The 14,207-nt window shown below is 37.4% G+C and overlaps 1 protein-coding gene across 1 annotated transcript in view; it reads left to right on the forward strand.

Annotated features, from left to right (window-relative positions):
• Window positions 1-14,207, forward strand: part of brinp3a.2 (bone morphogenetic protein/retinoic acid inducible neural-specific 3a, tandem duplicate 2) — a 74,866-nt gene that overhangs the window by 46,478 nt on the left and 14,181 nt on the right. Inside the window, exons 3-4 of the mRNA XM_083566966.1 lie at window positions 793-983; window positions 8,204-8,394. Of these exons, the coding sequence (XP_083423092.1) occupies window positions 793-983; window positions 8,204-8,394 (382 nt within the window). The remainder of the gene's footprint in view (window positions 1-792; window positions 984-8,203; window positions 8,395-14,207) is intronic.

A 14,207-nucleotide genomic window follows, 5' to 3' on the forward strand; every position in this document is an offset into this window, starting at 1 on the left:
ATACAAATAAATAGTTAAAAAATCATACATTGTGATTTCATTGTGATTTCTGGATGTGCTCTCTGGAAATGCTTTTTTAACGATTAATCCGTAAATCATCCTCCCACACACTTTAAACACACAGAAAATATTTGCAAGAATACAGTAATTATATTTTTATGAATACATTTCATTATTTCAACATAAAACTCCATAGAAACAAGAGAGACCGGGAAAATCAGCTAAACAAATTAGTTATGTGGCAAATGCAATTCCGCGATAAACCTGGGGCACGAGATTCAAACCGTGGGGGATTACTGTATTGCCATGTAAATATTATGAATGCATTCACATTAAATTTGACCTTCAGAGAAGTGTTTGCACATTATTATTATTTTTTTTTTTTTGTAGATAAAATAGATAAGATGAACTCGTGCAGGATGGAAATCATTTCATTGTCATTTATTATTTCTCAAACCCTTTCTGGGATCTTTGTGTTGTTATTTTTAAGCTTATATGTGCAGGTGATGTCAAAACTGGTTAAGTTTCTGTGAACCTTCCTGTCTGGGCTGATCTCTGTTCTGGTGTGTTTATTACAAATAGCACCTGTCAGCTGCAGGTTCTGAGTTGATTCCATCTCTGAATAAAAAGCCTTTAGATTTTACTCTCCAAGTCAACATTTCCAGGAACTGGAAGCTAATGGTCTAACAAAGGTCATGTCCTTTTGCTTCTCCTTTGGAGGAGTCCGTGTGTGTTAATTAAAGCCAATTATTCAGGATTAGCTTGTTTAATGTGCCATTGATTGTCTTGCAGGGAGTTCGGACGCTGGAAAGTGAACAACCTGGCTGTGGAGCGGCGGGATTTCCTGGACTCCCCTTTATCCCTCACGCCTGAGTTCATCCGCAACATCCGACTCCTCGGACGCAGACCCTCTGCCAAGCTAATTACCGACAACCTTATTAAAAAATATGGGACGCATTTCCTCCTGTCGGCCACGCTAGGAGGTAGAGATACACTGCCTGCGCTCCTGATGCATGTCAGAAGACACAAACCCATATTTACCAGGAATAGAAATTATATGTTAGGCAGTAAGACATGAGCACAACCTGCTCGATCTGAGAGTTACTGTAACAAGACCAGAAAAGCTAGCATGTAACGGACAGTGCTATATCAAGCAGACAAATCCCAAGCATATTGTTGCAAGGCTTTGTACTATTTCAAAGGAGGAAAAGTGACTGTTGACAAGCAGCGATTCCTTGTGTCCTATATTTGCACTGGTATAGAGTTGGATGTGGGAAGCAGGTGCAGCTAGATAGCTTCAATGTAACAGTGACCATGATTATTTTGGTAACAAAGCCTGGGATCATGTTTGAAATTGGATTCGTCTTTGAAAACCGCACTTGTCGATTACTCTCCTGGCACTCCGACTGCCAAAGGTTGCGCTTACAAGTAGAACTGTGTAATGCAAAACTCTTGGACACATATGACCTCAATTGCTCTGGTAAACAAGCAATATTGTGTACTGTGTAAAAGTGGAAATAGGATGCCAGGCCTGTGACAAATGTTTAACTTCAAGCTAAAACCTCAACAAGAGCTTATAGCTTTTGTGAGGTTAAAAAAAAACAAAATAGAGATTTATATGAGAAATGGAGTTAGCATGATATACTGTTATTATATAGAATAAAAAAGAAAGACCCTCATATTTGTCACATATACACTAGACAGTAACTAGGACAGTAATTTTTTTTCTTCAGGAAATATTTCAGATTGTTAGGAAGCTGGGGTTAGGTCACAGGGCCAGTCATGATAGAGCACCTCTGGAGAAGAGAGGATTAAGGGCCTTGGTCAAGGGCCAACATTTGCAGCTTGGCTGTGCTAAGACTTAAATTCCTGACACCTTAAGCAGTAACCGAGCGCCGTAACCATTACCACATCAGAATAAATTAGAATATATAGCAATAAATGGGGAAAAAAGGTATGCACAATGCAAAAGCAATTTTTTTATTTAATATAACTTTGGATAAAGTAGTAATACAGATTTAGTAGCTTAGTGTAACTCAAATTTATAAATTCAGTAAAGAGTTGAGTAACATTACCTAATCATTTTTATGTAGCTAACAAAAAACAAAACAAAACAAAATTACCACAGGCATCGATCATTCCGAGTCAGAGTAATGCGGTGCGAGGGATAGTATTCTCTCTCTCCTAGTGACAAATCTCTTGCCAATGATAGGCATCTGTGAGTTGATGCATGCAGAAGGGGGTGGATAGTTCTTTTCTCTGACTGTGTTACTCCTCCCTGTGACACAGCATGAACAGCAATTCAGAAAGATGCAGCTGGCTGGCTTCATGTGCCTCTGAGGAAACATACGACGTTTTCACCCTTCCATTTGGGTAGCTGTTGTATAAAAGGGGAAGCGATGGGAAGAAAATTTGACTGTGGCTAAATTACAGAGTAAATAGGAGGGAAAAATGTAAAGAAAAAGTAAAGAAAAAAATAGTAAAAGAAAAGAAAAAAAAAACTTAAACAATAGCTTTGGAAGTAATACAACTATAAATCATAGGTTTATATTAAATCACTCATTCTAAAAAGCTTTTTTTTTGTCAATAGTAACAACACTTACATGGACACATAAAGCAGATGATCTACTGTACATATAACGTAAGGTTAAAAACAATTTGATTATAATCTGTATTGTAACATTAGCGGGTGGAGCCAGGACAGTTTTTACAGTCAGTAAAATGTCTGCTACAGAGAAGTCTTCAGGTTAAAGAATTTGTTGAACTTGTTTTATAGATTGAACACTGCGGTTATATAAAAAGAATCAACTTTATGGTTGTAGGTTTGAAGAGGAAACATCATTGAGTGTTTTTATAAAATATAAGTGATTTATCACTGTATTGCAGTCACATTAATATATTTCTCAGTTGTAGCTTTAACTGTAATTTACGTATACACTGATCAGGCATAACATTATGACCACCTGCCTAATATTGTGTTGGTCCCCCTTTTACTGCCAAAACAGTCCTGACCCCTAGAGCATTAACAGCATTCAGCAGTTTGAGTTACAGGAGCTCGTCAATTGGTTTGGACAACACGGAATAGCCTTTGCTACCCACATGCATCAATGAGCCTCGACCAACCATGGCCCTGTCACCAGTTTACCACTTTTACTTCCTTGGACCACTTTTGATAGATACTGACCACTGCAGACTGGAAACAGCCCACAAGAGCTGCAGTTTTTGGAGATGCTTTGACCCAGTCATCTAGACATCACAATTTGGCACTTCTCGATCTCACTCAAATACTTACCCACTTTTCCTGCTTCAACTTTGAGGATAAAAAGTTTACTTGCTGCCTAATATTTCCCACCCACTAACAGGTGCCATGATGAAGAGATAATCAGTGTTATTCACTCACCGCTCATTATGTTTAATTAATTAATTAATATCAGAATGTTATTACTGATCAGTGTAGTATGTAATATATTGTGGTATATATATAATTCTATTTTATTCTATTCTATTCTATGGGACCACAATATATTACATACTACACTGATCAGTAATAACATTATGATATTAATTAATTAATTAAACATTAAACATTAAAAAACAAAGTTTGAGCTCCCTCCAAAGATTCTCTATTGGGTTTAGTTCTGGAGACTGGCTAGGCCACGCCAGAACCTTGATATGCTTCTTACAGAGCCACTCCTTGGTTATCCTGGCTGTGTGCTTCAGGTCATTGTCATGTTGGAAGACCCAGCCTCGACCCATCTTCAATGCTTTAACTGAGGGAAGGAGGTTGTTCCCCAAAATCTCGCAATACATAGCCCCGGTCATCCTCTCCTTAATACAGTGCAGTCGCCCTGTCCCATGTGCAGAAAAACACCCCCAAAGCATGATGCTACCACCCCCATGCTTCACAGTAGGGATGGTGTTCTTGGGATGGTACTCATCATTCTTCTTCCTTCAAACACGTTTAGTGGAATTATGACCCAAAAGTTCCATTTTGGTCTCATCTGACCACATGACTTTCTCCCATGACTCCTCTGGATCATCCAAGTGGTCATTGGCAAACTTAAGACGTGCCTGGACATGTGCTGGTTTAAGCAGGGGAACCTTCCGTGCCATGCATGATTTCAAACCATGACGTCTTAGTGTATTACCAACAGTAACCTTGGAAACGGTGGTCCCAGCTCTTTTCAGGTCATTGACCAGCTCCTCCTGTGTAGTTCTGGGCTAATTTCTCGCCTTCCTTAGGATTATTGAGACCCTACGAGGTGAGATCTTGCATGGAGCCCCAGTCCGAGGCAGATTGACAGTCATGTTTAGCTTATTTCATTTTCTAATGATTGCTCCAACAGTGGACCTTTTTTCACCAAGCTGCTTGGCAATTTTCCCGTAGCCCTTTCCAGCCTTGTGGAGGTGTACAATTTTGTCTCTAGTGTCTTTGGACAGCTCTTTGGTCTTGGCTATGTTAGTAGTTGGATTCTTACTGATTGTATGGGGTGGACAGGTGTCTTAATGCAGCTAATGACCTCAAACAGGTGCATCTAATTTAGGATAATAAATGTAGTGGAGGTGGACATTTCAAAGGCAGACTTTTTTTTTTTTTCTTTTTTTTTAGATTATGTCTCTCACAGTGGACATGCACCTACAATGACAATTTCAGACCCCTCCATGATTTCTAAGTGGGAGAACTTGCAAAATAGCAGGGTGTTCAAATACTTATTTTCCTCACTGTATATATATTTCTCAGTACTCAGAAAACTCAGAAAAAAATATGAAACTATAATATTTCTTTCTTTCTTTCTTTCTTTCTTTCTTTCTTTCTTTCTTTCTTTCTTTCTTTCTTTCTTTCTTTCTTTCTTTCTTTCTTTTTTTCTTTCTTTCTTTCTTTCTTTCTTTCTTTCTTTCTTTCTTTCTCATCATTATCGTGAAATAACATGAACTCACATTCAGATTGATCGAGGTGGTATAAGTAATTCACTATTGGCTGGACATTTTTACATAAACCACTATGTGCAGCAAATCAAGTTACCTTTTTTACACACTGCCTATAAACTTGCCGGCTGTAGTTCTTTGCTCTTGACATTTATTTTCATCAAGCCTAATGCAAATATCTTGACTCGCTTTAAGCTTTCTAATCCAAAGAAAAACACCATTTAGTTGCCCTTTAACAAATGACTACTAAATGGTAGTTTTGTGATTAGATGTTATCTAAGACACTTCTAACAATTTCTAATGGATTTAGAGACTGAGAGAGAGAAAGAGCAAGAGGGAGAGTTATGGGCTGTTCATTATTGTTTATGGGTGCAAAGAACTGCATCACATCTGAAGAATGGAAATCGAATCCAAGCCTAGTAAAAGCTCGTCATCTTGTTATTATAGACAAGTAATTAACATCCTTAAAGTGTATATTTGTTTTATTTGTGTATATGAAAGATGTAACGATTTTGAGTATTGAAAACGGAAAGCCAAGCATTTTGTATTTTGCTATACACTAAAAACATTTTTTGTCTCAGATCAAAAGATAAATCTTAAAAAGAAGATCTAAATGTGTTAATAAACTTTGACCATCACCCCAATTGTGACAGTGTTTGAACAGATTGCAGATCCTTTGCTTCCAACTTCCTTTTTATTTTTTTTTATTGTAGGGTTAATGACTGGTAATTTACTCAAAATATTCCACACTTTATCGCCCTGATGAATTATCTCCCCTTCATTGAGTAGGAAATGTGTTTTGGATAATTGTCTTGCTCATGATGAATTTGCTCCCAATGAGATAGAACCTCATTTCTCTGTAAATTAGCAGAAAAAAGGGATTCTCTAGACTTCTGAACTTATGCTGCAACCATCAGAAGCTTCATCATCAAGAAAGATTAGTCAGGCTATTTCAGAGGCAGCCATGCGAACCAAGGCCATGATGCTACCCCACTGTTCTTGACCTTTAAGCTCGTATGTTTGGATCATGAGCAGATCATTTTGTTCTATACACTTGGCTCACTAATAATCCATTCGTTACATGGTTTTGCAACTTTTGTAGCTCGTCTGCATTTTCCATTGTAAAATCCAGTCTGACCTTCTGATTCATACTATTGATTAGTGATTTGCATTAGACATCAGATTTGCTTATTTTCTTCACAGCTTTTGCAATGTTTCTGCCTTCAGCTGTTGCAGCTTTCCTACACTGTTAGTACACCAATTGGTTTTCTTTCATTGCCTCTGCCCAATGGTTTGCAATCTTTCTGATTATGTTTACATTTTTCTTACAATTAAAATAGCGCAAATGCCTCCAGTATAGAACAAAAACAAAACAATTGGTCTTGCTTTGCTAATGGTGTTGGAAAAGACATCATATGACATTCCAGTATTTATTTAATGTTATTTAAATATAACTGGTTATAGAGTGGGTGATCTGTGGGTGTGTGTGATTTGTATGTAGTGTTTGGATGTAGTGTACCAGCTTTCTGTTTACATTTAACTCTCCCAGAATGTAGATTATCCCCAAGCAAACTCTGCCGTGTATTAAAATCTACATCTGTAGGTAATACAGGAAACCTGCACTTGATGAGGTCTTTTGGGATTGCTCAGTAACCATGGCAAGGGTTGCAACTATTTTATAAGTATAATAATGGGTCACATGGTCTCATAAAAGGAGAGATCTGGCCATAAGGGAAATAGTCTCTGCACATTATATATACCATTTACGATGTCTGACAGATGCCCTTATCCAGTCCAACTTACTCAACAATCTCTTGGAAAGTGGTAGCTCAGTGGGTAAGCCATTATACTTCTGAGAAAGAAAGAAAGAAAGAAAGAAAGAAAGAAAGAAAGAAAGAAAGAAAGAAAGAAAGAAAGAAAGAAAGAAAGAAAGAAAGAAAGAAAGAAAGAAAGAAAGAAAGAAAGGTTGTCTGATTTAAAATCCCACTATTGCAAAGCAGCTGGTACTGGACACTTGAGCAAGGCTCATCAAACTTAACTAATCAATTGTACAAATGAGCTAAATGTAAGTTGTTCCAGATATTACATTATGTAGCTTGAGGGTTATGGGCCTTAGGAATGTGTGGCAGCTTGGTATGTTTGGACAATATACACATTTACGCCATTTGGCAGACGCCCTTATCCAGAGCGACTTACAACTAAGCAGTTGAATATTAAGGGCCTTGCTCAAGGGCCCAGCAGAGGTAGCTTGATGGTGCTGGGATTTGAATTTAGCCACTGAGCTTGGTGATAGCTAAACCACCAACTCTTCTTGCATGTTATTATCATTGGCTGAAACTTTTTAAATAAACCACTATATGCACCAAATCATGCTGCCTTTTTGCACACTGCCTATAAGCCTATTAACCAGCTATAGTTCTTTAGTCCTGATATTTATTTTCATCAATGCTAATACAAGTTAAAATTGTTCTTTCATCAGCCCCTTTTTTGAAATTCTGTACTGAAGAGGAAAGTTAGGTTCCCTGGTGGTCTAGTGGTTAGGATGCGGCGCTCTCACCGCTGTGGCCCGGGTTCGATCCCCGGTCAGGGAACCGACCCCAGCCATTAGGGTTGCACAAGCCTTAGTGCCGGTCCCTAGCCTGAATAAATGGGGAGGGTTGCGTTAGGAAGGGCATCCAGCATAAAAACATGTGCCAAATCAAACATGCGGATGGTCCGCTGTGGGGAGAAGCCGAAAGAAGGTTTTGTTACTGAAGAGGAAAGTTACAGTTCACCTTGGATGCATTGAAAAGAGCTGATTTTTTTTTCACACTTAATTACAGAAAACATAACAATATTAACGATTCCACCAAAACAAACTTTTGTGTAGTGTCATTAGAAATGATCATGTAGTATAAGGCATCAATACAGGACTTACAACTATAATTATTTTCAGAAGTGCTCTTATGGAAAATCCATCGGCAATCAGAATTAAGAACTTAACAGTGCAGTGGTGTAATACGCCTCCATTTCCAATGTATAGCCTAATTTGTTGAGTCTCACGAAAACAGTCTAAGTGTGCTGAAAGACAAAATACTTCACCCAAATTATCCTTCAATTCATAGGCCACTTCTAAATTACAAACACGGAGAAATATACTGTCTATGAGGCCAAACATATGCGGAAAATCTTTTTTCTTTTATAGTATTTATTTTCACAAATAAAACTTATTTCCACTATAGAAGTATTCTCAAGTATAGGATAATACTGATTATTTTACTTTATTTTTTTTCCGCAGGTGAAGAGGCTCTTACCATATTTGTAGACAAGAGGAAGCTTAGCAGGAAAGCAGAAGTGAGCGACTACACGAACAACATTACAGCTGTGACTCTGGAGGCACTCCACCAGCTGGCTGCTTCCTACTTCATAGACAGAGAGAGCACACTGCGCAAACTGCACCACCTCCAGATCGCCTCCACTGCCATCAAGGTGGGTCATTAGTCATATTTCGGGGTGAGATGTTATTTTTCTCCTACGCGCTCATGCCAAACCAACACTTGTAGTATCACAATATGAGGATTTATTTCTTCTTTATCTCAAATTTCTTTTTATTTTTTAATTTTACACAATAGGGTTGTCTCTGGGGTATCATGTTGTGAGACACATATAATCTTATGCGGGGAGCCTACGGTAAAATCTTTTATTTTTTAGATTTCTCTTAGATAAGTTTAATAACGGAAGACTCCTATGTTAAAGCTTTTATTTTCCAACATGTCTTTAAGAAGTCTTAAAAGCTTTCGAATTTAAGCTAGCAAATCTAATGCCATGAAAAAGGCTTAAATATCATAAATAATATGAACAATTCTACGAAATCGTCCAAAGATCTTCAAAATGCCTGAAACATTTTTTTTTTAATTGGCTGACCATTATTATGGTAACTGATTTGAGCTGCCAGAGTGGTGCAGGATGTGCTGAGGTGGACAGTATGTAATGGGAAAATATAAATTTAACAGCAAGTAGCCTTAAAACAGAATACATTCTTGTATCGGTTTAAATCAGTACCATAAAATGATTTGAAAGCCTGCTGTAGTTTTTATAAAAGAAATATAAATATAAAAATGCTTCAAACTAGGCTTTATGGTTGTTTAAGCTTTTGAATCATACATGCAAAGGGAAAAGCATAAGCAATATAAGTGAGCTCTTCAGCCAAATCTCATTGCTTCTTATTATTCCTAGGTAGCCAACCTAGCCTGCAGTGTTACTACTGATACTGCTACCATTCCAGCAGCTTCAGGCCTGCAATCATTCAACAGTCGTATCTGTTGAATCTGAATCTGCAGCTCGAACAATACTTGGGGTGGGATTTATTTGGGTATTACAAAAAGTGCAGAATCGCTTATAAACTTTTCATAACAACAGCAACTCAGATTTTCGAACAGTGTTTTCTGACTCCAGGCTTGGACAAAACAAGGCAATATTACTATTGTAGGTGTATCAATTCAATTCATTTTTATTTGTATAGCGCTTTTAACAATGAACATTGTCTTAAAGCAGCTTTACACAGATAATGTGGTGATAAAAAATTAATATGCTTTTTATAAGTGTAAGTTTGTCCCTGATGAGCGAGCCGGTGAGACTGTGGCGAGGAAAAACTCCCAGAGATGGCATAAGGAAGAAACCTTGAGAGAAACCAGACTCAAGAGGGAACCCATCCTCATCTGGGTTGCACCAAATGTCCATTTATTGCAGATATACGATGTTGCGCGGTACAGTGATGGTGATCAGATGCAAACTGTAGTCCTGAGTCAGTGTAGCAAACTGTTGACATTAACTACAGTCCAATCCATCCTTAAATCTCCCTTTTTTACTCTATAATTTCAAGGAACCACCCAATCATTCGGAACAACCGTATCATTAGGTTTAGTTTGTCTTCGTACTGTTATGCAAACAGAATCCATGTTGCAAGATTTTTTTTTTTAGAACATAAGTATCCAAGGCAGTCAAATCTAAAACATTATTCAAAGGCATAAACATTAACAAAGTGAATCAGAATAAGGAACCAATGACGGGGTGGAGACTTTACAAGAATAAAAATAACATATAAACATGCATTAACAGAGAACTGAGAAAATTAGCTTGTGATCTCAGGTTTGATGACGCCTTGATAGCACCTGTAATGATATCTTCATTATAGAACTCTAATGCACTTCTGACTGGAGAGGCCACACTGTCAGCCTCTGGCATGGACTTCTACTGTGGGTTTGTCAGCCAGGCAGATCCTCACCAAACTGTCCCCCAGTTTGAGCCCAGAGTCTGGCCCTTCAAACACCTCTAATAGTTTGCTGGTTCATTCAGCCACCTTGTTGAAACCTCTAGCTTCTAAGGTGACTTGGAGTTCAGCTCACTGGTGGGCTTGTTCAGTGAACCATGAGCTCTCAGCAGGCATTGGGTCCCACAGACTCTCAAAATAAATTTGTCTCTGTTGCAAAAAAAAGCCTTTTAAAGAGTTCACAGTCCTGGTCAATAGTGCCAGGGTGTAGATGAATTCCCACTGAGACAGATGGGCCGAGTCAAATGTGGGGATGGTGGTCATGAGGTTCCTCCTAGCTGCATCCATGATTTAGGTAAAGTATTCTTTCATGAAAGCATGTGAAGCAAGGCCAGGTAGATGCAAGTGCATAAAGGAAACAAAGTTTATTTCATATAAATATCCCAGACAATAATCTCTGACATGTACATAAAAAAAAAGAAAACTTGTTGGAGCAATAAACACGAGTTTGCTTCTCAAAAATGTTTTAACCATAAAGTTCCTTATTAAGTTTAATCGAATCCTTATTCTTAGTGTTGTTTACAGCAAATTTACAGAGTTCACTTGCATTCTAATGCATGTTGTTTGGAATATTAAGCAGTCTTTGCAGTTCTATAACCATTACCTATAATACATTAATCACCAATATAATGAAAGTGTCGATGCATCCATGTACACGTAATGATCTTTGGCCGTACTGATTTTTGGTATTTTCACTTATACACATACTTAACTAAGATTGATTCATTATTTAATTTGTTTATTTCTTAAATTGGGAATTTGATTTGAATTCTTTCCTTTATTTTGCCTTAAAAAAAGACGTCTTTAAAAGCCTAATATTTTATTATCTGAAGGCCTATACTTCATAAGCCTGTGAAATGCTATCATAAACCTTTCAGTTCAGACCAGAAACAATGTCAGTGGGTTAATTGAGGGCAATTATTTTATTGTTAAACTGCTAATGCAATTAATATGTGCAGTGGCCAGAAAACCCTTTTACACTTCACTCTGACATCCTCTAAATACAGTTTTGAAAACAACATGCTTTGGGGAACTTTTTTGTATGTGAATTGAGTAACTTTACAGTATAAAGCTTACTGATTTACCCCAAAAAGAATAGGAAGAGACAGATTCCAGTAAGACTTCAGAGAAGAAGCTTCACAAACATTTTGACAGCCAGTATCTGATTCCAAACTAAATTGATTAGGCTTATACGGAGCAACACAGGAGCTTTGAGGATGGATTTGATCTAAGTTAATGTCAGCAGTCTGCTGCAATGGCACAGGTTGCATTTAATCACCTATCACTTCAGACCTCAACAACTCAGTGCCTTCCAGATGAGGATGGGTTCCTTTTTCTGGTTCCTCTCAAGGTTTCTTTCTCATGCCATCTCAGGGAGTTTTTTTCTTGCCACAGTTGTGACTGACTCAATGTACAATAATAAGGAACAAGCGTATATATTTCGTAATTTCCACTTTATCTGTGAGCAGTTTTGAGACAATGTCTATTGTTAAAAGTGGTATACTAATAAAAATGAAATGAATTTTACTGAATTATATCTGTTTTACCATGACATACATACATACTGCAACTAACCGAGTGGTTGGTCTAGGAATGTATATTTTTTATTTGTTACGAACACATTTATTTACACAACACATAATTTAAGAGACATTTAACACCCTTTGGACAAGCATCATGGCATTCATGAAAATCCAGCTAGATTGGATAATTGTTAAAAAATTCCACAAGGGTGCCTTAGTGTGTGCAAATTCACATAAAAGGGGCATCCCTAATGTTAACATTGAATTAAAATTTCAAGTCAAATGATGGCAAATAGAGGCAAAGAAGACTCCCCTTTTTGTCCACCACAAGGACAAATAAAACATAAAAGGCATCCCAAGAAAAAAAAGGAAGAATTAGTCAGTGACTATGGTAACCAGTGTCCTGTAATTGCTGGTATATTTAGCACACGTTCAGAGTCAGTCTCTGCGAGTGTTGGCTTTAATGGTGTTTTAATGCAAATCATCTGCACTGTGAAAATCGCACGGCCATCTCGGAATGATTGGCATTTATCAACATATGCACGTGGGGAAATGAAGTTAGTAAGAAAATCTGTCTCACCAAAATGTTTACTAAACAGGAGTTTTATTAAACGATTGATGAATGACACCCAATATCTACCTTTTTTTTTTTATATATGTTCCTTTTAGGACAATATTTAGTCAACTAAATCGTAATAAACTGCCAAGCAAAGCAAACCAGAGCCACCACAAAGCTCCGTTTACTTTTGAGCAGTTGTAGAAGAAGGGTGATGCTCCTATTCTGAGCCACCCCTTCATTATGCCTCCTCATTTCATTACAAGGAGAAGCTCCTTTAGTTGACAACCCACAATTGTTGCGCTTCGACATTTTTATTGCAGTTCGGGGAACGGATCCCTCTTGGTGAAGGTTTTTTTTATTTCTGTCTGTTTCTTGCTTACAATTGCTCTTGCTCTTATTAAGGCATGCATTTGCGCACGGAAAGTGTGATAAGAGCAGCAAGGGTGACAGTGTCTAGCAACTCCATCAATGGAGTAGAAGGAATCAGGGGCCTTTTGACATGCATATCGTTTTTTACTAAGCTTTGACCCATGCCTGAATTTCAGGACAGACAGAAGCAAATGTTCTGCTGTGTCAATTTAAAATTAAATGGAACTCGTGTGAGGAACACCCCCCCTTTGGATTATTTAAAAGAGAAATTTTGCAACCAATTTTGCAGCAAATCCTTTTAGTGCAACTTGTGATGTAAAAAAAAAAAAAAAAGCCTTTACAAAGTCATGATGCATTGCTTCGGCATGGTTCTGCACAGCTTGCTTTCTAATGTGGAACGGTTTAAGCTGCTTTGTGACTGGCTGGCACAATTTTGTTCATAAGTTTGACCATTTTTCAAAATCTAACCCGACTCCCTGAAAATCTGTCCATGAAGGCTAACCTTGGTGGCTATTGAAATATATCATTTTACCTGTACATTCAGATGGACTCACAGTGGGCTGTAGACAGTTTATCAATGTGAATGCCATATTGGAGTTTCTTATCTTCATACTGAGCTTTTTATAAATTAAAACAGCACTTCGATGTTCTTAGATGCTCAATAATAGTAATGTAATGTAATTATCATACCTGATGCACAATACTTTTATTTGCACTACCATACTTTCACACTTAATGTACATTACCGATCTGTCATATAATCTGTATCCCTGTTTAATACTCGTACTGTTTGTATTGTCTCACATTGTCTGTATTGTTGTGTATAGTCTGTTTTTGTCTGGTCTTGTCTGTTTTGTCTTGTATAGTCCAAGCTAAATGTATAGTGTTTTTTATGTCTGTACTTTAAAAATCACTAAAAGTTGGAACAAATTTATTGTGTGTGTCAACACACTTGGCTAATAAACCTGATTCTGATCTGATTCTGATGTAAAACTTCTAACTTATAAAGATACTGTCACAAAGCACAACATGACTGAGGGTAACCACGGTTACCTTTATCGTTCAAACTATTATTAGATTGGTAATTATCTAATGGCTCTAAATAACGCATGGATGCATATGATTGCCTATTGTTCTTGACATGCCAATTGGTTCTATTTTTGTTCTATTCTTGGGTTGATTAAATGAAGAATCTAGGGTTACTCAGCAACCATTTTACGGTCCACTGGATGACCACATTGATCTCAAGTATTCCCGTCTTTCCTGACACTTATAATCTCTTTCTAATTAAGCCTTTATACTCTCTTTTTGTCTTTTATTGTGCTCAATTTTTTTTTCTTCTCTTTACTCTGCACTAAATTTATTTCTAGCAAATTATTCCCATTACTTCACACCTTCCCTGGATTTTACTTCCACTGTGACAACTCTAAGGAACCTGGGAAATAGAGTTGGTTGAATAAGTGGTGCTGAAGCAGTTTTTTAGCACAGTGGAACAGGTACAGTGACACCAGCCCGATTCTCT

This window comes from Silurus aristotelis (genome assembly GCF_946808225.1).
Source record: "Silurus aristotelis genome assembly, chromosome: 2".
Lineage (NCBI taxonomy): Eukaryota > Metazoa > Chordata > Actinopteri > Siluriformes > Siluridae > Silurus > Silurus aristotelis.